Source organism: Pectinophora gossypiella, chromosome 6 (genome assembly GCF_024362695.1).
Source record: "Pectinophora gossypiella chromosome 6, ilPecGoss1.1, whole genome shotgun sequence".
In the NCBI taxonomy this organism is placed as follows: Eukaryota; Metazoa; Arthropoda; class Insecta; order Lepidoptera; family Gelechiidae; genus Pectinophora; species Pectinophora gossypiella.
This window is the reverse complement of record NC_065409.1, coordinates 13,873,930-13,901,438: the sequence shown is the minus strand read 5'-3', so window position 1 is coordinate 13,901,438 and position 27,509 is coordinate 13,873,930. Positions and strand designations below refer to the sequence as shown.

The 27,509-nt window shown below is 37.2% G+C and overlaps 4 protein-coding genes across 4 annotated transcripts in view; 2 read left to right on the top strand and 2 right to left on the bottom strand.

Annotated features, from left to right (window-relative positions):
- Nucleotides 1-27,509, bottom strand: part of LOC126367736 (uncharacterized) — a 558,664-nt gene that overhangs the window by 36,243 nt on the left and 494,912 nt on the right. The gene's annotated exons all lie outside the window — the stretch shown is intronic.
- On the bottom strand, nt 444-8,655 carry LOC126367663 (NF-kappa-B essential modulator-like). The gene is made up of 6 exons (XM_050011292.1): nt 8,572-8,655; nt 8,258-8,497; nt 6,173-6,275; nt 3,174-3,280; nt 2,498-2,623; nt 444-782 (listed from the first exon to the last, which is right to left on the bottom strand). The coding sequence occupies exons 1-6, from the start codon at nt 8,653-8,655 to the stop codon at nt 444-446; spliced, it is 999 nt and encodes a 332-aa protein (XP_049867249.1).
- On the top strand, nt 10,302-11,933 carry LOC126367797 (heat shock 70 kDa protein 14). The gene has a single exon (XM_050011544.1). The coding sequence runs from the start codon at nt 10,482-10,484 to the stop codon at nt 11,901-11,903; it is 1,422 nt and encodes a 473-aa protein (XP_049867501.1). The 5' UTR covers nt 10,302-10,481; the 3' UTR covers nt 11,904-11,933.
- Nucleotides 12,301-20,880, top strand: LOC126367803 (multiple inositol polyphosphate phosphatase 1). The gene is made up of 9 exons (XM_050011553.1): nt 12,301-12,585; nt 12,823-12,957; nt 13,192-13,367; nt 13,730-13,855; nt 15,093-15,243; nt 16,429-16,529; nt 17,501-17,610; nt 18,546-18,731; nt 19,606-20,880. The coding sequence occupies exons 1-9, from the start codon at nt 12,429-12,431 to the stop codon at nt 19,775-19,777; spliced, it is 1,314 nt and encodes a 437-aa protein (XP_049867510.1). The 5' UTR covers nt 12,301-12,428; the 3' UTR covers nt 19,778-20,880.

The window sequence follows — 27,509 nt, the reverse complement described above, 5'->3', positions numbered from 1 at the left end:
AATTACAAACTTCTTTTAAAACTCACCAGTATTATTGTACGTTGCTCCACTTTGACGCAACAGAAGTTTTAGATCGTGAAAAGATGGTAAGATTTTAGAAACGTCATGAGAATTAATATCTTTGTTAAATAATGGGTTCGTCCAAATACGTAACACGATAGTACAGTCTTTATTAAAAACTAAAATCTCTTATAAATCTTATAATTGAATAATTAAACAGAAAATAGACTTACTTTTATAACTTACGGAAGTGATATAATGTTTTTACAGCTGAGAAATAGGTACAAGTAGGTAGGTACAATGTGAAAGTCGAAGAAAACGTTGCAAAAGTTTTTATAGCATGCATTTATCATTTATATCGTAATAAACATTGCTAAATGACCTCCATTGACCAAATTAGTTATAAAATAGATAGGAACTTCCTAACATACTTAGTAATGAAATTAGAAATCTTGCAAGTCCTTTTCGCTATAAAGTTTCCTTTTCTTGGAAATATTAAAATGTCCTTTCTTTTCGTTCTTTTGTACCGCCGGAGTCTTATTTCCGTAGTACATAACCTGCAAGGTGTTAGGCTTCAAAGGCTTATTCTGATGTAAGGACACTTGTGGTTGCTTCGCCGTTTCCAAAACCGGGTCCATGTTGATCGAGGAATTGTTATGAGTCAACTCCCTCTCAACAGAATACGGCCGTTCCACCAGACTTTCATACTGGGAATAAGAACTCTGCGCCAAATACTGCTTAAATTGACTCTGTTTAAGTTTCTCCTCTAATTCTTCTAAACGCTGCAAAATGGAGTAAACGACAAGTGAAAGTCTAATGCGGGCAATTAAGTCTCTCATGATCCATTCATGGGTACGAACTCATTAATTTTACGTGGGAACACGATAATATACGAGTCATGGTTAGAATTTGTATGTTGTTGAAACAAAAAGAGGTGCTGCATAAACAAAGTGGGTAGGTACTTGTTAAAAAAGAAAATTCTGCTGGTTTTCTGGATCGCGGAAACACGGTCATATTCTTAGTTTGAATTTTATAGTTTAGATTAGTAGGTAGCTATAGTGGTACAAAACTTATAGTGTTTAGAATTGGGATTGGAATATTATGTTCATAAGCAGAGTCGGGCTGCGAAAGTAGAGCGGGGTCATTGGATAAAACCTGATGAAAAATACTAAAAAGATAAACAACCACTCTTAAAGGAATGGGCTGATCACAGCAGTCTATGCGAATCTTGGGAACATAAAGGTATCAAGCGAAAAGTCACACTATAAGATCGTGGGATGATAACGAAGAGGTGACTATCTTAAATCGAAATGAACCTAATTTTGAGATAGGAAGGTCAAATAATCATAGATAATCGATAAAAATGATTCTGGAACGTGTCAATCGATTGTAAATATGATAAGTGTGACTACCTATTTCCTGAATCTTCGCTATGAAACTGAGACTGAGATCGATTACTTTCCCTCTTTAATCTCCTCAACGCACGTTATACTTAACGTTATAGACTTACTTTCACTTATATAATATGGTTCATGAAGATAAATTACCTATAGATATATTAGTCTTTAAAGAAGTTGAAGAAATTGATCATTAACTCAAAGAAGATATTTACAATTGTACTATCTAAGTACTCTGAACCGGGGCGTGCGTGTATGAAACGATTGATGTATGTGGAGGAAGCAAGAGAAGTGTGTCAGGACCGAAGCAAATTCAATTCTATAGTCTCTGCTTACCCCGTTGGGAAATAGACGTGAGTTTATATTTGTATGTATGTACTTCCGTCTATTAGTTTCCATAATATGCAGTACAATGTATGATGATATTTTATCTAACATCTCATTTAATAGGTTTTTAGGTCTGAATTTATACATATAAAGTAGGTATGTATTTATAATGGAAAGTTATCATACGTCTACAACGGATACGAGTTGTCCTTTTTGTATGCAGGACAAAGTATATAAGAACTACTTACTGATCATGATATTGTACCTACTTGACTACCTACGTAGCGTCGAAGCGATTTTTCTGAAGCTGTGGGTCGATAAGCGTTAATGTTACCATCAGTGCGAGCCGCCTGTCTAGCCAGCTGTTCCTGAAGTTGTATACCTGCGCTGCGCAGCGTTGGATCTTCTCTTCACACTCCAGTACTAACACTTTATTTGACTACATACCCTTTGATATGTGTCGATGTTACAGACGTACGAGCTGCCTGTCTTGCAAGCTTTGTTAAAAGTCGCACCGCGTTGGATTTTCTCTTCGCACTTTATTATGACTGACTATATTCATCTATTAGTTTTAGTATTAAGTAAGTTCTTACCTAATTATTTGACTACTTACCCTTCGATAAGCGTCGATGTTGGCGTCTGTACGAGCTGCCTGTCTCGCAAGCTTTGTCAACAGTCGTGTCGCGTTGGATTTTCTCTTCGCACTCTCGTATGACTATATTCATCTATTACTTGTAGTTTTAAAGTAAGTACATAATTATTTGCCTACTTACCCTTCGATAAGCGTCGATGTTGGCGTCTGTACGAGCTGCCTGTCGCGCCAGCTGTTCCTGAAGCTGGGATACCTGTGCCGCGCCGCGTTGGATCTTCTCTTCATACTCCAGAACTAAAACGTTCATCTAAACAGGTTGCGTTATTTTACTCATCCTTTATGTTCTATTAGAATAAGGTAGATGATTAGGACATAGAAGCTAGAGTAAGATGATCAAAAACCAACGTCATTTCGTTTTTATTTATTTACGTATGTTAATTAGCAATTACCTACGCCACACCCCGGACACTTCATACAAAACACCTCGTTTAACACAGATACTACACATTGACGCTATCGTACACGCGAATCTATTATAGATTGAAGACTAAAGTAAGACTTTTGGGTGAGGTAAACCTATCTCAGACACTGGTAGGGAGCGGAGAGTTGCCGTTCTATACGTAGTATTATTATTTATTCTATGCCTACATAACAATGAGTACGATGTTAGACCACATTTATTGATGACGTCACCGTTTTGTATTCTCATATAAATGAAGCGTTTAGCCACTCAAAAAGTATATAATTATTATATGTTTTGACTAGGTAGACATCTAGCCTTTTGACTTAGGTATGTAAAGATGGCGACGAAGGGACAGAAATTTTAAACCTAGATGAAATAATAATATAAAAATTACCTTATCTCGATGTTCAGCTTCTATCTCCTGTATTTTCGTACGCAGTTCTTCAATGACACAGGTAAATTGGGCAATCTCAGTGTCCGAATCGTGTTGCGCCTGTTGCACTGGAACCATGTATGCAGGGTGTTAGTGACATCGTAAAGAATGCTGAGGGGGATGATTCAGATCATGACTCTGAGTTGATATTTTTTTGTTATTCTCCGATTGTGTCATCCAAAGGGAGGTTGCGAGTCATTCCCAACACAAGTACTGTTGTTACTTACTGGGAAGTCTCGTCAACGAACTTTGTTATGTTTTTATGAATAAACATTTTTTTTATATCAAGTGAATTTTCCTGTCACAAAATTCTTAAAAAGTTAAGTGTTTTTTTTTTTAATTATTTTCAGTTCCATGCTTTTGCAACGGAAAATTCTACTTGATATCAACTCAGAATCATGGTCTGAACCATCCTTCAAAGTTTTCGTTACGATGTCACTAACACCCTATATTTCCTATTTCGTTTTGTAAAACACGAATCTTAACAGTGTTTGAATTTTACAATACGAAATAGGTATATGTTTAAACAGCAGAGTGAGTATGGTATGTCGCACAAAACCCACAGAGGAGCATGATGGATCCCTTTCCGACATGATGGTTCTTTAATGGAGTGGGTTATTACTAAGCTCATCGACAACCTCATCAAACCTAATAACCCTGACAGGGTTATTATTGAACCGCCAAAGGCCAGGGGCCTCACATGGCTCATGTAACGACTACTTACTTACATCAGTAAGTAGTGACCGGGACCAACGGCTTAACGTGCCTTCCGAAACACGATTCATCTTACTTTCGGACCTCTAATGTCCTTAGGACAAACAAGGGATCACAAAGTAACTTTTGCGATATATCCCCAGTATGAAGCGAAGGTTGGTGGTAGGGTTGGCAGAGAAAAACCTAGAAGGACGTACATTAACCAAATTGGAGATGTCCTTAGAAAAGGTTCAGTAAGATCTACTCTGAATCAGCGTGCGTGTATGAAACGATTGATGAATATAGAGGAAGCAAGAGCAGTATGTTACGATTGAAGCAAATGTTAATTACACAGTCTGCTTACCCTGGTGGGAAATAGGCGTGAGTTTATGTATATATGTATGTACTTCCGTCTATTAGTTTCCATAATATGCAGTATAATGTATGATAATATTTTATCTAACATCTCATTTAATAGGCTTTTTATTTAAGTATTTTGAATGCGCGCTATTAACCACAACGACGTAATGGGTAGAGTAATTTAGGTCATTACTAATTTAAGAGCCACACTCTTGTCGGCGTAGCATTCTGATTTATTTATTTGTACACAACAGAACAGAGAAAAGAATCATACAAAGAAAACAGACAGTACAGGTAAGCTTATCTCTAGCTGACCTACGTGACAAGAAGACATGCAGTGTATAATACTATAATATAGATATACATACCTACATACATACGCGTACAAATTTTAAAATACCATGCTACTTTTTTAGGGAAAAATGGGGCAGTGGTTTCCCTCTTGCCTTCCGCCCCGCAGTACTTTGTCACGGACACACACACACACACACACAGTAGTTTTTTATTTAGTAGTTTGACAGTTTTTTTTTTTGGGTAGGTAATTTAGGTAAGGTTAGCTAAATAAAACGTACAAAACGATGCTTTGGCCTTCGTCGTAATACCACGGCACATTTAGATACAGCTACGTACCTACTTAACGTGTAATTTGATTATGTACTTCATGTACTTGGGATGTTTTGGTTAGTAGTTTTCTAGGCAGTAGGTACGGTAACAGAGGTAGCCTGAAATAAATTGCTGCCAGAACAATAAAGCTGTATTTTATTTTTGTAATGTGTGTCTTTTGTGCTTAATAAAGAATACATAAACTGCCTATATACGTCCCACTGCTGGGCACAGGCCTCCCCTCAATCAACCGGAGGGGGTATGGAGCATACTCCACCACGCTGCTCCAATGCGGGTTGGTGGAGGTGTTTTTACGGCTAATAGCCGGGACCAACGGCTTAACGTGCCCTCCGAAGCACGGAATCATCTTACTTTTTCGGACAATCAGGTGATTCAAGCCTGAAAAGTCCTTACCAAACAAAGGACAGTCTCACAAAGTGATTTCGACAATGTCCCCATCGGGAATCGAACCCGGACCTCCAGATCGTGAGCCTAACGCTCTAACCACTAGACCACGGAGGCGGTTGTAATAAAGAATAATTGTAAGTATTCCATTAATAATCATGTACAATTAGGAGGTACATTCGTCTTTTCTCGAATGAGTTGTGAGACCAATAACTGACCTCATCAACCCTGGTACCAGGGTTGCTATTGAGCTGCCAAAGGCCCCTGAAATGGCTGATGTAACAACAATACAAGCACCGAATGCATGAGAATCAATAACATCTTCAACGGCCGCCGTTCAGTGGTTGAGCGTTGGGCTCACGATCTGGAGGCCACGGGTTCGAATCCGGGGACATATCACAAAAATCACTTTGAGATCCTTAGTTTGGTTAGGACATTATAGGCTGATCACCTGATTGTACGAAAGTAAGATGATCCGTTCTTTAGAAGACACGTTAAGCCATTTGTCCCGGTTACTACTTACTGATGTAAGTATGTAGTCGTTACATGAGCCATGTCAGAAGCCTTTGCCGGCTCATTAATAACCCTGACACCAGGGTTGATGAAGCTGGTATTCCACCTCACAACCTACATGATAAGAAGAAGAAGAATAACATCATGATCTCCCTAGTATTATCCCGTCTTTCACAGGGTCCGCTTACCTAACCTGAACATTGGACAGGTCCGGTTTTTTACACAAGCGACTGCCTGTCTGACCTTCTAACCCGCGAAGGGAAAACCAGCCCAATACAGGTTAGGTCACATGCCTCCGAAAATGCATTTCTCGAAGTTCGAAATGAGTTTCCTCACGACGATGATGCATGAGAATCAATAACAAATAGATATTAGATAAAACTTACATTTTCTTCCGTGCATGACTGTCACATCGCCTATTTCCCTCTCATGTGTAGCACGAAGCTCTTTTATATTATCGTTGTGCTTTTGTTGAATATATTGTTTTTCCTGAAAAAATGAGAAGAATATAATATGAATAATATACCTTTATAAGTATATTAAATTAATCTTCTTTTTAGTTCGGTTACGTCATTCCACATAAGAACGCATCTTAGGCGTTCCTAGATTGGAGACTTGTCGCCATGGCCACATACAGCTGGAAGGAAATAATTTATTGATACGTGTTTAGGCATCCACCTGGTAGATCGTATACCAAACGTCGAAATTCGGCAATGCACTAAAGTCGAAGATGTAGGTATACGAATCGCTAGGCTTAAGTGGAGATGGGCAGGATACTTGGCAAGACGGGAAGACAACAGATGGACTAAGGTTGTTACTGAATGGTGGCCAAGGGATGGTATGCGATATCGAGGCAGACCACCAGCTCGGTGGTCGGATGACATTGTAACGTATGCCGGAAAGCAATGGATGAGACTTGCACAAGACCGGAGAGGATGGCGTGAAAGAGAGGAGGCCTATACCCAGCAGTGGTTGGATACAGGCTGAGTAGATAGATAGACATATTTCCAGGATTTGTTCCTGGTTAATCGTCCCCTTTTATATGGGGCTTAAACATAGCTGGCGAGGAGTGAATGTTATACTATATCTCTGCCTACCCTTTCAGGGATACATGTGTGATGCAATGTTACGTTATGTCCTTACGTAATTGACCTTGACATGTTATTTTTACTATGCTGACTAGAGCTTGCTTTGGAACACTTGCATTATAAGTAAATAATACATGGTGTAAGACATCGTAACGAAAACTTTGAGGGATGATACAGACCATGATTCTGAATTGATATCAAGTATAATTTTCCGCCGCAAAAGTATGGAACTGAAAATAATTTAAAAAGACACTAAAATTTTCATGAATTTTTCGACAGAAAAATCCACTTCGATATCAGGTCAGAATCGTGGTCTGAATCATCCCCCTCAGTATTTGCTACGATGTCACTAGCACCCATAAGTACCTACTTATAGGCTACTTGTAAGTATGTAGTTATTTGTACGGGGCGTAAGTGACATCGTACCGAATACTGAGAGGAATGATTCAGTTTATTACCCTCTTATTATTTCTATCGCAAGTATAGAATTGAAAATAAAAAAAAATACATGAATTTCGCAACGGTAAATTCCACTTGGTATTAACTAGAAATCATGGTCTGAATCATCCCCCTCAATATTCGTTACGATGACACTAACACCCTGTATAAGTATACTTTGTTACCAGTTGGTAAGTTTGTATGCACCATAACGTGTCATTCCCAGTACTTGAATTTAAAGTTAGTAAACAATCTATTTATTATTCAAACAGGCACTGTAGTTGGGTAACCAGCACCGTGCAGCATCATACCTACCTGTCGTTATAGCAATAATATGACAATATTATTTTCATAAGTAGGTAAGTATTATGTAGGCATATTTTTCTCCATCAGTAGGATGTCCATATAAGTAGGTAGGCTGTTTATAGATATATGAATACCTATATTTCCCAATGCCGTTACAGATGAAACCACAGATAAATTGCTTAATAATATTAATTTAACTGCTATAACGGTGTGTACCTACAAATTGACGTATAAATTCTATTTAAACATGTGTAAATTGATGTTAGTCCAACTGTCTACGCGTTTGCGGTCAAGAGACATCAAAATTTGATTCGTTTGAGTCATAAATATTAAGATTGTCTTCTTCTATTCGACGTCACTCAAAGAATGACCAACTTACTGCTTTTTACTAGATATTTAGGTACCTATCTAGTTTCATGTCTCTTCTACTTACTTATTTCTAAACATTTTCGTCTAATTGACGTTTATTCCACCCTTCAGATCTGCAAATACTTATTTATCTTTATTATTCCAGAGCTAAAATGATTGTTTATTCTATGACCTAACTCTACCATATCGAGAGTAAGTAGGTAGGTACCTACACTAAATGTTCATATAACAATGGAATATTTTTAATGTATACCTAGAGTAGGTACTTACGTTTTCTAAGGCAACGATAGTCGAATCTTTGATTGCAATTTCATCCCTCAATTTCTTCACGTCCCTCTTTAAATAAACAAGTTGCGAAACCGTCTCTTGCAAGTTTCCGATCATTTCCCGGGACGTCAATAGATGGTAACGATGAGACTTTTCCAACTCACGGGTCTCTCGTAGCTCAACTTCAAGCTTTGAATTCACTTCTCGCACTTTCTTACACTCTTCTTTTTCATTAATATACTCCTGTTATCAATACAAACTATCACATAAACATTTATGTACCTAAAACTAAAAACGAATTTCAAAGAATTTCTTACTATTTTACACTTAGACAAGCTTTGAAGTATATTTTGGAAACGGTCGTTGACGACACACGGTTTTTCTTCCGAATTTACATCCATTTTTTGGAAAAAATTGTGTTTGTGTACAAAATAATATTATTTCATTTCCATTTTCCCGCCTCCATCTTTTTAATAAGTATGATAGGTTTTTGAAGAGTCCGCATTACATATTCCGGCAAACAACTGGCATATTCCTCTCAAAAAAATATTTTTGGTTGCCTTAAAACAAGAAAAAATATTCTTACTTAATTTATTTTCTATTTTAATGGCGATTACAAGATTTTTTTCTCATATTTTAACCAGCACAACATTTACTAAAAACATATTAAAAAGAGACTATATTGAAAAAGTACGCAGGTATTAGAATAATGGTACCTACTAAGTACTTTTAACTTTAGATAAATAAATGCCCTACTTCACGCTTTTACACTTTTAATTGAGAACGCGTGTATTTTAAAAGTTTTATGTTGAGTAGTTATTTTGTTGAACAAATAAATTACTTAAACTAAGATTGAGAAAGATTTTCTTTTTCCCGCCTAACATTTTTTTTAACTTCTGTAACTCCGTATTCTGCCAAGCAGCAGATGCGACAACTGGCTGATAAGCTCAAAAAAAAATTGTGATTGACATTAACTAAAAACAAATACAAAAATGTTTTCTTTTTAATTTTAAAAATATTTTTTAATTCGGGCCAGGTTTATATTATTTAGAAATAATTAAACAAATAAAAATGAGGTTTTTTATTTTATCACAAACGCTTGTTATAACGGACAGGGAACGAAACGCAAACAATATTAAAAAACATAACGTCACTGTGACGGTACGGTACCTGAGTACGGTACGGTACTGCTTTGGTACTGGGCTTTTTGGCGGGAAACGGGACAGTTGCTTTCTTCATTGAGTAATCTAAATAATTAATACGAAGTGGTGTTTTGTGGTTAATGATCGCATTAAGTTAGTCGGAAGACATTCGCGAGTGTTATTATATTGGAGTATTCAATAAACAAAGTGTATCTGCCTATTTTCGCTTCGTGTCAGGAAGCCGCTTCATAACTCAAAAGTTTATGCGGACTTTTGAGTTAATTCGTTTGGGGTTCGGAGTAGGAGTCTACTCCGAGGGTGGGGGCTTAGGTTTCATCATCATCACCTTTCATCATTTCATTAATCATCAAGAAAAAAAATACGTCAGACATGGCTGTATGGGCATAGTTCCCTTTGCCTTACCCTTCGAGGAAAACCAAAACAAAAAAAAAAAAAAAAAAAAAAAAAAATGCTTCGGTACTGCTACTGCTTGCTACTACTGTCAAAATATCGTAAGAGGGGCTTTTTGGCGGGAAACGGGAACGGGACAGTTGCTTTCTTCATTGAATAATCTAAATAATTAATACGAAGTGGTGTTTTGTGGTTAATGATCGCATTAAGTTAGTCGGAAGACATTCGCGAGTGTTATTATATTGGAGTATTCAATAAACAAAGTGTATCTGCCTATTTTCGCTTCGTGTCAGGAAGCCGCTTCATAACTCAAAAGTTTATGCGGACTTTTGAGTTAATTCGTTTGGGGTTCGGAGTAGGAGTCTACTCCGAGGGTGGGGCTTAGGTTTCATCATCATCACCTTTCATCATTTCATTAATCATCAAGAAAAAAAAAAATACGTCAGACATGGCTGTATGGGCATAGTTCCCTTTGCCTTACCCTTCGGGGAAAACAAAAACAAAAAAAAATAAAATCGTAAGAGGTTAGGGCGTGTAGTTTTAACCTTTTTGATTAGCATTTTTGTCTAAATTAGTCTAAAACTTTATTTATAACGACATTTACATTCTTAGTAGCAAGTGAAATCGTAAGAAGCGTGAATTTGATTATATAACAGTGTTATTTTTAGTTGTTCATGATGGCAACTGCATATGGCATTCATTTGGGCAATAGCTCGGCATCTTTGGCCTCCTACGCGAACGGAGCAGCGTCAGTCATCGCCAACGACGCTGGAGATCGCACCACACCTGCAATCATCGCCCTAAATGGCTCTGAATGGGAAATTGGACTACCAGCTAAATCTGGACAACCAAATTCAAAGTCCGTCATAAAACACAATAAACGCCTTATGAACAGTGATTTCACTGAAGATGACCTGGCTTATGTAGAGTCCTCGTCTTCCTGTCGCATACAGAATGATGATAAACTAGTGTATGAGTTTGAAACAAGTGAAACCACACTATACTCTAGCCCTGATAATATTGCGACCAAGATTTACGCGAAATTGTTCACTATTGCTAGCCACGCAGGACATAATGAGGGAGATTTGAAACTAGTATTAGCAGCTCCTCTGCACTGGACCAATGCAAGTCGTGACCGCATGGTGAAATGTGCTGAATTAGCAGGTTTCGATGTCCTTCAGGTTATCAGTGAACCCGCTGCTGCTTTACTAGCTTACAACATTGAAGACACCACTGAGGATATCAATGTACTTGTATACAGACTTGGTGGATCAACTTGTGATGCTTCCATTGTCAAAGTTTCAGGTGGATTCATGAGTGTAGAAAAAAATATATTCCGTTCTGATTTGGGAGGCCAATGTCTTACGAAGGACTTGGCTGATTATATTGCACAGGAATTTAAACAAAAATGGAAGTTGGATCCTCACGAAAGTCGTAGGGCTATGGCTAAACTCCTACATCATGCTGATAACTGCAAAAATGTGCTTTCGACTTTGAATTCAGCACATGTATTTATTGAATCCTTACTGGATGGAGTCGATTGGAGTCAGAATGTATCAAGAGCGAGATTCGAAAATATAATTTCATCAAAGATATCAGCTTACATTGAACCAGCTCAGAAGATTCTTGAAGGATTTGAGGGTAAAATCAGCAAGATAGTTCTCTGTGGTGGCAGTATGAAGATCCCGAAACTACAGTCTGCTATTGCAAACCTTTTGCCTGAAGCAGAAGTATTGTCAGGTATCAACCCTGATGAAGTAATAGCTATGGGTTGTGCCCGAGAAGCAGGGTTGTTACTCGATATACCTGAATTTTCAGTAAATGACATGAACACTGAAGTGGAGTTCTTAGGAAAAGATATTTATCTGAAGTATCTAGATCACACGGTTCACATCTTTAAAGAAGGATCTCCACCATTCAGCCAGAATATTTGCAATATTGATGCAGGGAAAGAAAAGGACATCAGTTTTACTCTACATGCAGAACCAAATGGAGAAAAGTTTGCATCTGAAACGTTTAATGTTGAGAGCTTGAGCAATCCTTTTACATTGAAAGCAACATTGCAGCAATCAAAAATATTGTTACAAGTTGAGTAATGGTGTAAATAAATAAAGCATATTATTAAATGTTATCTCTTATTTTGAAACCTGTACCTAATGTTTTTGTTATTAGTTAATGAATTATAATGCGCATGCAAAAAAAATAATACAGTTACTCTTTTATGCACTGAACAAGACTTATTGTTTTTACATGATATCCTGCCCCATACAAAATGATGATGAGTGCAGTACTAATAACGAACATAAGAATTCTGTTCTGACACTAAGAACAATCTGAATTATGAAGAAGAATATTAATAAATTAAAATATATTTTTTACATTCACAAGTTAGGCTTATAAGTCTTTAAATCCTGGCCATAAATTACAAAAAAAATTGTAGTGTCATCGTCATCTGACATGTGTCATTTTGGTTTGGTTGGTTTGCGGTGAGGTTTGCGGTTTGCTGCTATTGTTGATCGCAGTTTCTTTCGTGAAAAATATGTGATAATGTACCAAAAATTTAAATAAATTAATGAAAGGAAATTAAAACTTTTCACAGCCACAGATAATGTGAGGTCATTATGAATCCGAATGCTGTATATCATTTATTTTTGTTATTTTACTCTATTTTCGTAGCACAGGCTAGTATCAAATCACACGATGTTCGAAACTACATGGGGACTCGCACACCGTACCGATTTCGCTCGAATAAGGATGATTCGAAGATTAAATTCCCAGGTATGTAGATACCTACCTAATTTACATCAGCTTTATTGAGTGCATTTTTTTTAACATGTTTACTATAAAAAACCCGTTTGTTTTTTTGTTTTATAAATTGGTTCTAAACCTTCCAAAAACTATTTTAAAACTTGGATAAAGTATATCTAGTGGCCTCTGTTAGAAGTTAATAATATTTTGTTTACTTATTGATATTGAAAACTTGCATTACTAACTTACTTAAACTTTACATTTCAGAATGTAAAGACACAAAAATTTGGATGATTATTCGCCATGGGACGAGGTTACCCAGTGCCAAAGATATTAGTGGCATGAACGGTACTCTAAAGGATTTAAAATATGATATTTTGTTGGCACATCAGCAAGGAAAAGGTAAGTTATAGCTTTACTTTAAATAAATAGGACTTGACTGACAATGACATGCCCAGAATAATAAGCAGTGGAAGCAGTGAAATTTAAATCAACAGAGACACTATTGACAGATATTTGGCTCACCCGTTACACATGCTGATATGACCCACTACCTATCATATTGGTCTAACAGAAAGTTGGTGAAGCATAAGTACTCAGTTCAACATGGAATGTCTTACTATCAAAAATTTTCAGGTGAACTGACAGCAGAACAACTGAAGAGACTAGATGAGTGGTCAACCAACTTGGATGTAGAAAACCAGAAGATTCTTACCAGGGAAGGACAGGAAGAGATGGTTCTGTTGGCCGAGAGAATGAAGAAACGCTTCCCCAATGTCATCAAACATAAATACAATAATGAGACATTCCTGGTAAGAATCACTCTTCAAAATCCATTGAAAATTATATAAAATTCAATACAGATCATAGTACAATCCATCTACCATGAATTCACACCAAATACTCTTGTGTACCTATGCCTCCATGCTGCTGTAGTTACTTCAGTTAATTAGTTTCCGGTGGGAATCCAAGGCAGATGAATTTGTTGTTCTATTTTGCTTTAATTTACATTCACAGCTTTTCTTTTGCCTTTCCTCAAGGGGATAAACTAGAATAAAAAAAACATTTGTTTTTAATTTATTAAATATGCTCATTGATGTAATCCATTGATGTAAAAGTTACCTACTTGATTGATATGCATTTTTCTAAACAATTTCATGTTCTTATGTTTCAGTTTCGATATACAGCTACAGAGAGAGCTCAACAGAGTGCTAGGTTCTTTACAATAGGCTTGTTTGATAGAAAAAATGCACAAGAAGTACTATTCCACCCGGCTACCAAAGTGGACCCAGTTTTGAGAGTAAGTTTAGGTTTATAATTTCTTATATTATTTAACATAGATTTAGTAGGTATTTATATTTAATGTTTCTTTTTATATAAGTACCTACTTTCTTGAAGTTTCCTTATATAAGGTAAGCACACATGTGAAACTGCGATGGGCGGTTATTAAACATATTAGAAAATAAATGCTAGTTTAACTATGTTGCATCTGTATGTTGCCATTGCCATATGATGGCATAACGAGTTATTCTTCTGAGCCCAGCATATTGTGTACCTTTAAATCCAATGCACATAGAGGCATTAACATGGCCCATGTATAAAACCGTGCCGCCCCCATACCCATTTTGTGTGAACTCATACATACAAACTCGATCATTACTTACTCATTGATGTAATGGATATGAAACTTCGGTTTCAGATATAGATACTTATAGGATTTTTTACCAGTTTCAGATATTGAATAATTTCGGATTAATCGTTAGTTTCGAATAGTTTTGGTTATTGATATTAAATTTTTAAGGAATTATAAAAGTAAATTACAAATACATTTGTAAGTTGTTTGGCTCTATGTATGAACCGTAAATGTGAACATCTACTGTAGTACCCAAATCCTACGATGAATGATTAGTTACAAAGCCATAGATAAGGCCGGGTTTCCACTGACGCGGAGATGGGCGCAGAAGACCGGAGATTGTGTCTCACTTCGACCCTGTCTCTTTTATGAAATTATTCAAAACTTGAAATTGATTTCAGATACTAAGTTTTTTATTTCAGAGAGTTTCGGTTACAGAGCTCCGTGACATCCCTGCTAGGCTGCTACAATCATTAAAAAGAGATCCCTCTATGCCTCTATGTACATTGATATTTATCCTTATTTTTTTCGCTTGACCTACACTGGCCCTGATTCCTGCAGACACCTCCTAATTTTATTTAAAGTTATATCTGTCATTTTCTTATCCTCCTAAAAGGAAAAGGACGGATAATTGACAGCTGTTAATATTAAAACTGAATGAATGAATAACCCGGGCGAATCAATTAGGAATCTCGCTGATATGTTACCCGTTCGACGTGTGCTATCAAGGTAATTCTGTCGGTTATTGGCCAATGTAAAATTTTGTCCGGGTTGTTCATAAATTTTATGCCTGTCGATTACCCGTCCCTTTCCTTTTCGGTGGATAAGAAAACGACAGGTGTAACTTAAAATAAAATTAGGTGGTGTGTACCGGAATCAACACCACTGAGTTGCAATTTTTCAGTTTTACAAGCACTGTGACAAGTGGCAAAAGCAAGTTAAGAAAAACTCGAGTACGTACGAGGAGCAAAACGCTTTTGGCAATAGTCTCGAAATGAATAATACATTGGAGTCTATATCAAAGAGGTTGGGTCTCAATACTGTGCTCAGTTTAGGTTTGTAAATCATAACTTCATAAGTAACATTCATTTATGTTGCACATCAGCACATAATACACCTAGCTTGCTTTGCTATTTGCTACATCACTAACTTTAACTTTCATAGTATCAAGCAAATTTTGCGTTTTCTAACTTGTACCTACATATCCGGCTCTTTGCGTATCACTCTATTATGTACACCTAGCTTACTCTTAAAATAGTCATTAACACCTACCTACATTGCAAATGAACTAAGTAGAATATAAGTCTAATACTAATATTCTAACCATACACATTACACTAAATAGACATGTTCTCCGTCGGAAAAAATATATATGTTTTAAAAATGGAGATCTCCTTGGAAAGGGTTTAGTACGTTGTACGATCTTCTATGAACCGGTGTGTATGAAACGATTGATGAATATGGTGGAGGCAAGAGAAGTATGTCAAGACTGAAGCAAGTGGAATTCCATAGTCATGCTTACCCCGGTAGGGTAGTTAGGAGAGTTTATGTATGTATGTATGTTTTCCGTCGATGTTTTAAATGTATAGTGAAATCATGTTTTGTGCAATGTGTAGACCACGCCTTTTGTTTCTTTCTTTAGTATATGTAGAAATTATAGTGTAGGTAGGTACTTAGAAGAGTATCTGAACATTTTGACTGAGTGCACGCAAGACCTGTGCCCCAGACATTCCATAAAGAAATCTCATTCTTACCGTGTGTCACCGTAAGTGCAAGGGAGAAAGACAGCCCGCGTGCTCCCTCATACTCCTTACCGGCTTACGGCAATTTAGACGAACGACCCAGAGGGGGTGAAGTAAATAGCCACCTAATGGTGCTGATTCTACTACACACCATCTAATTTTATTTCAAGGTATACCTATCATTTTCTTATCCGCCGAAAAGGAAAGGGACGGATGATTGACAGCTGTCAATTTTAGGAAGAATGAGTAAATGAATGAATAACCCGGAGGAACCAAATGGGTATCTAGCTGGTATGCAAACCGTTTGACGTATCTGTAAACTTATCCGTAATTTTTTTATAGGGTTGTTTTAGATTTGTGCTTAAAATTGACGTGTGTTCCATAAATTTTATGCTTGTCGATTGCCCGTCCGTTTCCTTTTCGGCGAATAAGAAAATGACAGATATAACTTAAAATAAGATTCGATGGTGTGCACTGACTCTAATGATTTCTTCACAGATACAGTGAACCTTATGTACAAGATATGTGGATTCGAGTCTTCGTGGGGTAAGCACCGCATATCGCCCTGGTGCTATGGCTTCGACAAGGACAGTGCGGAGGTAAATAAGTGTTTGGTTAGGACATTACAGGCTGATCACCTGATTGTCCGAAAGTAAGATGATCCGTGCTTCGGAAGGCACGTTAAGCCGTTACGTGAGCCATGTCAGGGGCCTTTGGCGGCTCAATCATAAACCTGACACCAGGGTTGATGAGGCTGGTATTCCACCTCACAACCCGCACGATAAGAAGAAGAAGAATATTTAAAAACTCACGCCCGTAGTTCCTTGCCCCTACAACTTGTAGCTACTCTGGGTGCTGTAGGCAGTTGCCACACTAGTAGCAGTGGTCACAGTTGTGACTGCTTTTATTTAATGCAGGCTGTTAGTGACATCGTAACGGAAACTTTCAGGGATGATTCAGACCATGATTCTGAGTTGATATCTAGTTGAATTTTCCATCGCAAAAGTATGCAACTGAAAATAATTATAACAAAAACTAAACTTCTCATGAATTTTCCGATAGGAAATTCCATTTGATATCAACTCAGAATCATGGTCTGAATCATCGTCCTCAGTATTCGTTACGGTGTCACTAACACCCATGCGTACTCTTACAGCTGCTACCTGTACGTACTTGTACTGGGTGTAAGTGACATCGTAACGAAAACTGAGGGGGATGATTCAGCTTATTATTCTGGTGGAATTTTCCATCGCAAAGGTATAGAATTGTTTTTTTTTTTTCAAAAACAAAAAAACATGAATTTTGCGATCTCAGGATCATGAGCTGCATCATCCCCCTCAGTATTCGTTACGATGTCACTAACACTCTGTATATCTCGTTAAACATGACGGTCGTCTCTATTAGGCATTAGGTCGTTGCACTACGCGTCGCGTTAATATTATCTGTCATTTTTCCTATTTTTTTCACGGTGCAATAAAGTATAGTATTTGAATTTAAAATCCTGACATTCAAACATACATTTCTACATTACATAGTTAGATTAAAAATGAAAATGTTTTTTTTTTTTCAGAAGTTGGAGTACTACCATGACCTGAAGCACTACTGGATGGACGGCTATGGGCACGACCTGACGTATCGTCAAGCTTGTTTGGCCATCAAGCACATGTTCGAGAATTTCAGGTACTTAATTATTTTTGTTCGAATACACCTTGAAAACACCTTTGGGCAGCTGATATCAGTGTCAAAATCTATACGTTTTTCATTATAGTTCCAAAATAGACATAAATTGATAAACAAATTTGAAAACAGAATCGAAATTCTTTGAAAAATTGAGGGTGTTGGGACCATGAGAATAAATCTGAAGAAAATAGGAAGGATTTATAATATTTTTTATTGTTTGTAGGTTTTTGAGACCTTCAAGAAGTGGCAAAAAGATTTAGAGCTCATATCAAACTTTAGTTTATCTATGACGAAAATAATAATTTCGATCACCACTACACTTACGCCATCTAGTGTTGCTGAGCGAGGGTCCCAGTACCCTTAAATAAAACGGTTATCCGAAATTAAGGAGTTGGAAAGAAATGGCAATAGGAAAGGGTTACGTCACATTTTCCAAGCGCCATACAAGCTACAAATGCCGTTTTGATAGAACGGGACGGAGCATTCCCCCACCCTATGGCCGCCTATTGTGCTTATATTTTCATTCGTATGTTTATGTTGTTTGTAAATGTCGTTGTGCAATAAAGTATTATTGATTAATTGATTGATTCACCCACCACTTTAACAATTATCTCCGGCGTTAGACGAGATTTTAGCATGATTCAGATTATTTTTTAGCACGTGTATGAGTTTCAGTTTTAAATAAGTACGACGTTTCATTACTGTTATTGATGACGTCATACCGTAGTAATTCCGTACAAATTCTATAGAAATGTATAGTTTTAACGTTCGAAAAAATTATCTCATTTGACTAGGTTATTCCGCCGCCTATTGGAAATAAGTTATGAACTTATGATAAAAACTTTTTCGCACATTAGCAGCGTCCGGAAAATACACTCGTCCAAATTATAAAAATTAAATTTATAAGTATTAAAATAAATATATATTTTTTTCAGTGGCAACACAGGCCCGAACGCAACATTCATGTTCGCTCATTCTGGAACCCTGCTAAAGTTGCTGGCACACCTTCAGTTGTACAAGCCGGAGAGCCCTCTGCGAGGCGACGCGGTACAGGGGGACCGACAGTGGAAGACCTCCCATATCGACTGCTTCGCGTCTAACCTCGCTTTTGTATTGTTTAAGTAAGTACCTACAATGGTGCTAATTCCTGACATCATCTAATTTTATTTTATTACACCTGGCATTTTCATATCCCTATTCCTCTAACAATTTTACATTGGCATACCAGCGAGGTACTTGGTCTATTTGATTCGGCCGGGTTATTCATTCATTTTAAAATTAACAGCTATTAATCATTCGTCCCTTTCCTTTTCGGCGGATAAAACAATTACATGTATATCTTAAAATAAAATTAGATGGTGTCTACAGGCACCAGGGCCAGTGTAGGTCAAGAAATGGCACCGTTGTTGTCATTTCTAGCGGACAAAACTTAAAAAAAAATGCCACCAGTACCTGTCTGAGTTCAGAGAGCAGAACATAATTTGTTATGTATTGTTACAGTTTGTATTAAATATATTATTGTTTTTGGCGGTTATGAGATAGAAGTAAAAGTTGCATACTTATATCGAGTAAGTGCCCTTGTGAAAACTCACATTTTGTGATTTTCTTTAACGAAATCACACCACACGATCGAACCGCACCAGTCGTTTCCGAGCTAGCAGTGTGTGAATACCTCATATTACATGCCTCCGTTTTGCAAAAAACCTAAAATAGCATTATTTGCAGTTACCATTCTTGCTACGACAAAGGTGTCGTACATCAGATTACAGACATAATGGCACATATTATGCTTTCATAGTCTATCACCCGAACGCATTCTATATTTGTAATATTGGGTAAAATTCAAATTCAAATATATTTTTATTCAGTTGGTAACATAGTTACATTTTGAATCGTCAAAAGGTGTAAAGATAATAGTTTGTTATCCATTTTGCTAGCTGGCTTTTAAGTTCCTAGTTTTATAACGCCTTTACAATAAGTAATAAATTGTTTCAGATGCAAAGACGGCGATAAAGTGCTGGCTCTCCATCAAGAGAAAACCATCAAGCTACCGATGTGTGACAGTGAACTGTGTCCACTAGACCGTCTCTTGAAATACTTCCACAATTCCATATACGACTGTGATTATAATGATATGTGTAGTCTTAATAACAATGACACACGCTAATAGGACCAGAAAATATAGAAAAATATACTGATAAATCACAGAGTAATGAAAAAGTTGCCGTATGATAGCTCCGTTGTGACCAGTGCTGTGCCGTGCACGGGAATGTTCCCTGTTGTCCTTTTAACGTTTTTTTTTGTTTTGGTTTTCCCCGAAGAGCAAGGCAAAGGAAACTATGCCCATACAGCCATGTCTCATGTATTTTTTTCATAATGATGATTAATGAAATGATGAAAGGTGATGACGATGAATGATGAAACCTAAGCCCCCACCCTTGGAGCCGACTCCTACTCCGAACCCCAAACGAATTAACTCAAAAGTCCGCATAAACTTTCGAGATATAAAGCGGCTTGTTGGCACGAAGCGAAAATGGATAGATACACTTTGTTTATTGAATATTCCGATACAACAACACTATCGCGAATGTTTTTCGACTAACTAAATGGTATCATTAACCACAAAACACCACTTCGTATTAATTATTTAGATTCTTCAATGAAGAAAGCAACTGTCCCGTTCCCGTTTCCGCCAAAAATTCCTCCTTTTAATGTCTTATCTAGCCTAAAGTGTTCCACTGCTGGGCAAAGACCACCCTCCATTTCTTCCAGGACTCACTCCAGTGCTTCCTCCGGCCAGCTTTCCAGAAAAGCATCCAAGTCCGCCTGGGTCTCTATTCGGAGACCATTCTGTGGTGATCTCTGACTCCTTTTAATATAGGGTAACGTCTGTGGATACCTTTTTACTAAATTCGATTCGCCATAGTAATCTACGTTACGAACGGGAAACACTGTAAAATATCTCCCGCGGCCCTTCAAACCAGTGTTAAAAAAACTAAGTACCTAAAAAAATCACAACGAAAACTATAAACCTACGTAATAATAAGTTGTACATAGAATGTAAAGGATTTTCGAATTGGTAAAAAGTACATTATGTAGGTACCTACTTTGCTTTAAAATCGTCCGTTGTAGTAATATACGCACACATTTATAGACGTATTATGAATGTTGTTAAAAAAGAATACGTAATTACAAATGCTACGTTAATATCAATTATTTTAATATTTGTATCTAAATTGAACTGAATAAACTTACTGCTAAAAGCTACAATTTGGCTTTAATTTACAGATATTTCCGAGCTCAATAACAAAAAACATTGTACATGTATAAATGACTTAGCTTCTAAGAAAAACCGCCTTTGAAAATTTATCGTTATATTATTACAATAATAATTCTCGAATTTCTTTATTTAATATCGAAATTCTCGTCATCAAAGGCTTGATTATCTCTGTTTGTAGGTATTGTAATTTAATAACTTGATTTTGACTTATCAGGTAAGGCTTCGTGAAAAGAATTGTTGTTTATTTTACATTCGTATTCTAGATGTTAACTCGACTGTTCCTCAATTCGACTAGGCCTGTAGGCGGATGGATTGTATTGAGAAATTCCCGCGAAATCGGGATTGTCAAGATAATGTTGTTGTAAGTAAGTAAGAATATCCGATCACTGATACCTAACAGTGTATCTATAAATACCCACAAAAATACCTATTCCGATTTTGTTTCAGGATCATGCCCGAAACGGAGTGTATTAGGTAGGCACCTATTCTACCTACTTAGAGATAGAGAAGTACCTATTGTATTCAATTCCTAGTACACTTTGTACATACGTAATATCATTTTCCCCATGGGAGTATGTAACATGAGTCGCTTTGTCGAAATAACTCACACGTGTAGGTTTCACTTCTCTGTCCTTAGGGACGCGAAAGGAAAATACTGTTGGCAATGCCTATTGTGCTATTCAAATACACTTCTCATCAAAAAAATCGAAACACTTCCGTTTTCATTGTTTCTGTCCGAATTTAACACAAAAAAGAATTCATACGATGAAAAAAAATACATAAATGTATAGCTGGCAGTTTGGCCATTACAGTAATAAGCGAAAATTCTAAATTCAAAATTAGAATTTCATTTGTTTATCTTATAAACGAAATGAATCACTGTTTTGAGACAAATGTGTGTTTAGGGTTGGAGTACATTTAGCGTTTAAAAACTAAAAATTGGCGCCTATCCTTAAACTTTTTGTTTTTTATTTCAATACTGTGACTTTGGGACGTCTGAAAAAAGGTTTTTTTTCTAAAACGTATGGATACTTCGCCCACAGAAGCCGCCCAAGTTGTGGCATTGCTGGATTCTGGCCTTAGTCAGCGTGTTGTGGCTGCAAGACTGCATCTAAGCCTGTCATCTGTTCATAGAGTCTATAAACGTTATCGGGAGACTGGTTTGTTCACGCGCCGTTCAGGATCTGGCAGGAATCGGGTCACTTCTGAGCGAGATGATCGATTTATTGTAACAACTTCTTTAAGAAATCGACGTCTTAACGCTTTTCAACTGCAGCAGCGGCTTCGTGTTGTACGAAGGGTGGCTGTAAGTGACTCTACAATTAGAAGAAGGTTGAAGGATCGTGGACTGGTACCGCATAAGCCAGCAAATGGGCCGAAATTAACTGCAGACCATCGAAGAGCGCGCCTTAACTTTGCACGTGAGCACCTAAATTGGTCATACCTACAGTGGAGCAAAGTTCTCTTTTCTGATGAGTGTAAAATTATGCTGTATGGTAACGACGGAAGGAACAAGGTCTACAGAAGAGACGGAGAACGCTATGCACAATGCTGCATTGAAGAAAAGGTCAGCTATGGTGGCGGTTCGTGGACGGTTTGGGGAGGAATCAGCGCCGACGGTAAGACAGAGCTTGCTTTCGTGTCTGGGCCACGTCTGCCTGCACTAAACTGTCATCGGTACGTCGAAGAGTGTCTCGAGCCTCATGTGATGCCCTATGCACATTTTATTGGCAACGGCTTCATATTCATGCACGACAATGCTAGGGCTCACACCGCGGGCGTCGTACGAGATTATCTTAACGAAGTCGATATCTCTATTATGGAATGGCCAGCAAGAAGCCCGGACATGAATCCCATTGAACATCTGTGGGATGAATTAAAGAGACGAATTCGAGCAAGAGATCCTGCCCCAGAAACACTTAGCCAGCTGCAAGATGCAATCCAAGAGGAATGGGACAATATACCACAGCATGTGATCGTGACTCTCATCCGATCGATGAAGAACCGTATGGGAGCAGTAATTAGAGCTCGGGGAGGGAATACAAGTTATTAAATAAACGTTTTTTAGCTTTTTTTTTCATTTACGTGTGTTGTTTTATCCATTTCCTTTATACTCCATACGGAATAAAAATGACTCATTTAACAAAATACGAAACCTATGAAAAATTCATTTAAATTTAGAACATTAACATTAAGATTTGATAAGCTCATATTACTCACTATTAAACGACATTTAACATTTATTCCTAAATGTACACATTTTTCTGATAATCCTGACAAAACGTAAACTTGCAAGGTGTTTCGATTTTTTTGATGAGAAGTGTATATCGATGAGTTGTAGGTATTTAGTTATTATCATAACGAAAAATTATATCTATACTAATATTGGTGCTAATTCCTGTAAATACCATCTAATTTTATTTTAAGTTATATCTGTCATCTTCTTATCCGCCGAAAAGGAAAGGGACGGGTAATCGACAAGCATAAAATTTATGGAACACACGTCAATTTTAAGCACAAATCTAAACCAACCGTCTAAAAATTTTACATCAGTCAATAACCCGACACATTTAAGTAGACAGCACGTCAAACGGATTGCATACCAGCGACATACCTTTTTGATTCGTCCGGGTTATCCATTCATTTACTCATTCTTCCTAAAATTAAGAGCTGTGAATCATCCGTCCCTTTCCTTTTCGACGGATATGAAAATGACGGATATAACTTAAAATAAAATTAGGCGGTGTCTGCAGGAATCGGGGCCACTATAAATGGGAAAGTGTGTGTGTCTTTTTGTTTGTCCGTCTTTCACGGCAAAACGACCTCCGTCTTCTTGTAGTTTCGATGGCTTTCAGAAGGTCATGGGGTTTGAGCGTTATGCTCACGATCCGGAGGACCCGGGTCCGGCCTTGTGATTCCTAGTTTGGTTATAGGACATTACAAGCTGATCACCTGATTGTCTGCAAGAAAGATGATCCGTGCTTCGGCAGGCACGTTAAGCCGTTGGTCCCGGTTACTACTTACTGATGTGTGTTAGTAGTCGTTACATGAGCCATGTGTTGCCTTTTTTAAATCTATCGAGCATCTATTTTTTTTAAATCTGCCCCCAACCCATTCTATACATAATGTGATCCAAATATCAAGCAACAATTAGTTTTATTTATGCTTCTGCCATTACATTTACATTACATTTTTGAATAATTATGTACCCCAGCAATGAGAAAATAGGTAGGTACTTAATTATCACGTTAAAAGAACAACGCCATTTATCGTGTGTTTGGGAAACGTCGAACGGAAAGTCCCTAATTAGACAGCATATCCATACAAACTACAAAGAAAATTTTCGTTTAGACGTTTCGTAAATGGTATCTTTTGACTAGGTTGTCAAGTAGCCTATTCACCTGAAAAGCAATCAATCTTGCTAATAATGCAATATTTACAACGCACTTACTTTTATATGCGCAAATGTTCAAGTGCAATTATTGCTTTTTTTTACCCCCTTATAAAATATACTTAATATTAAGTATTCAGCTTAGGATTTCAATAATCACTGGGGCTGGTAGTACCACTAGCACCACGGGCAAAAAACGCTTCTGTCGAACTGTCTGTATGGTGGCTTGTTTATTAGTAGGTAACTTGGTACCTTTAATAATGGCACAGAAAAAGGCCGTGGCTGGTTGCACATAACGTCACTGGAAAGGCAAAATTACGTAAGCGCCAAAATAGGTATTTTGGGTTTTTTATATATTCGGAATCAGCGTTTCATGTTGCGTCGATCTGTCTGGGTAGCATTGCGATACGAGCACTTTTTTGGCGCTTACGTAAATTTAAGAATAGTTGATTTTTTTCAGTTCCAGTTTCTTAAACGACAAGATTTTGGTGTATTTTTCGTGGCTGGTGTATAAGTAATATTGTGTTCCTATATAATAACTACATATTAACTTTAAGTAAATATCGCATTCTATAGTTTGAAAAGTGTCATTTTATTAGTAATTTTGGACTACTGAAAATAAACAACAGCTTTTAAAATAAGTAAGGCGTATAAGAAAAAATGTCTTAGCATGTTTATGCAGTGAATGGCGTATAAGTAATTTTGACTTACAGTATTTAGAATAAGTAAGGCGTATACGTAAATTTTCCTTCGCATTTTTATGCTGTTATTAAGGAAGTTTGTGGGCTAGCAGTAAGTTTCCCATGAAGTAATTTTTTAACAATAGTTCTAAAAGTAAAACTATTTTAGAATTGATTAGCGACCCGCCCGGCTTCGCTCGGGTGCAATGCTGAGGAAAAAATGAAATTATTTACGACATCACATTAAAAACCTCAAAAATAATAGTATTTCTCCACTATTTATTGGATGTTACTATACATATAAACCTTTCTCTTGAATCACTCTATCTATTACAGAAAACCGCATCAACATCCGTTGCGTAATTTTAAAGATTTAAGCGTACATAGGGATATAGGGACAGAAAAAGCGACCTTGTTATGCATTTTAAGTTCTGTCGTTTGCATATTTGGCGCCAATTTTGAATTTAGAACTCAAAATTAAAATTTGTTGGAATTTAGAATATCGAAACAATTGAAAGCATTAGGATTAATGCAATTGTTTAATCACAGCGTTGGTTAGAATCTGTCAGGTCCGAAAATGAATCTTACAAAGGAAAATGTCCGTGCAATATTTTTCTATAACTTTCGAAGAGGCCTAACGCGACTTCAGTGATTCGAAGAGTTAACATCGATGGCACAGAAAAAGGCCGTGGCTGTTGTATTCTACGATGAAGTGCCATGTCTGCGGATCATCGAACGCTGGTATTTAGAATTCGAGCATGGACATACCACAATCAGTCACAAATCTCGTGAAGGACGTCCAAAATCCGCTTCACTGAAGATAGTATCGTTGCTGTGAGACAACTTATCCTCGAAAATCGTCATGTGACATACCGAGAGATGGAGGCGTTATTAGGCATTTCAGAGACAACCATTCAAAAGATATTGTATGAGGCACTTGGTGTGAGAAAACTAGTTTTCCGTTGGATCCCGCATTTGCTTTCTGACGATCATAAGGCGGCCCGCATCAGATGGTGTAAGAAAACTCTTCCGAGGAGAGTCAAATCACGTGTACGACATTATCAGTGGTGACGAATCTTGGATTTATGCCTACGATCCTGATTCCAAACAACAATCTACAGTTTGGGCCTTCCAAGACGAGTCAAAGCCGACTAAAATTGTTCGCTCTCGAAGCACTTCAAATAAGATGGTGGCTACCTTCGTGGCGAAAATCGAAGATTGAAGAAAATTGAAGATCGTAGGACGGTTAATGCGGATTGGTATACCACAATTTGTTTACCACAAGTCATCGCCGAACTTCAAAAATCTAACCCAAAGCGATGCATCATCCTGCACCATGATAACGCAAGCTCACACACCGCTCGTCAAACGATTGAGTGTTTGAAACAGGAAAACGTCGAAATTCTTGACCATCCTCCATACAGTCCTGACCTAAGCCCCAATGATTTCTTTACATTTCCTAAAATTAAGAAGACTCTTCGCGGTCGAAGGTTCCTGTGCGGTGAAGAAGCGGCCAACGCTTTTAAGTCAGCCATTTTGAACACCTCTACTTTGGAGTGGAATAAATGTTATAATAACTGGTTCGAGCGAATGGAAAAGTATATTAAAATTCGTGGTAAATACTTTGAAAAACAATAAAATGTACTTACTATAAGGATTGATTGATTGATTTTTTTCTTCAAACGACAAAACTTAAAAGGCGTGCCTTATACTATGTAGTAACGTCGTTTGCGTAAAAAGTAGAAGCTTTTCTAAAATATGTATTGATTTAATACTTTCATAACCGATATTTTAATAGCGCAAGTCTTAGGTATTTTGAATTTCTTGTTAAGAAATATTTTAGTACTAGGCAGAACAGCTAGCTAATAGAATAAAAACGTGGGGCCCATTATCTATTCCTGTATTACTTTCTACTATACTAAGTTTGGATTGCATTGACTTACTATAATCGTAACTGGAGATTTTGACAATCAATAACCAGCTGTGGGAGCTTCACCAACGAACGCCTATCTCATGATCTACCAAAGTTTAAAGATATGCTCTGCCATAGGTAGGATGTAAGAGGGGCCCCACGTTTTTATTTCAGTCTAATATGCTTAAAAGCTATTCTGCCTAGTACTAAAATATTCCTGAACTAGAAGTTCAAAATATCTGCTTGTTATGGTGTGGGCTGCTTAGTTTACCTACCAAGCAAACCCTGGTGTTAGTATTCTTTTATGAACCGCCTTTCGGCCGCTGACATGGTTCATGTTATGACGACCACTATCATCGGAGATAGTAATGACCGGGACCACCTACGTAGGTTGATAGGTAAGTAACTATTTATTTATTTTCTAGTTTTCACTGCACATAAAATAATACTGTTTAACTATAGATAATTTATTACAATCTAATTCCTAAATACATAGCCCTTCCAGAGACTTGACTAGGGTACTTTTTCTATTTCTATTTTTGACCCAAATAAATACCGTACGGGTTGAGCTAAATAAAACCGATTAAAAACAAACTTTTACATGCATATAACGGTTTATACGCTATTATTTATATT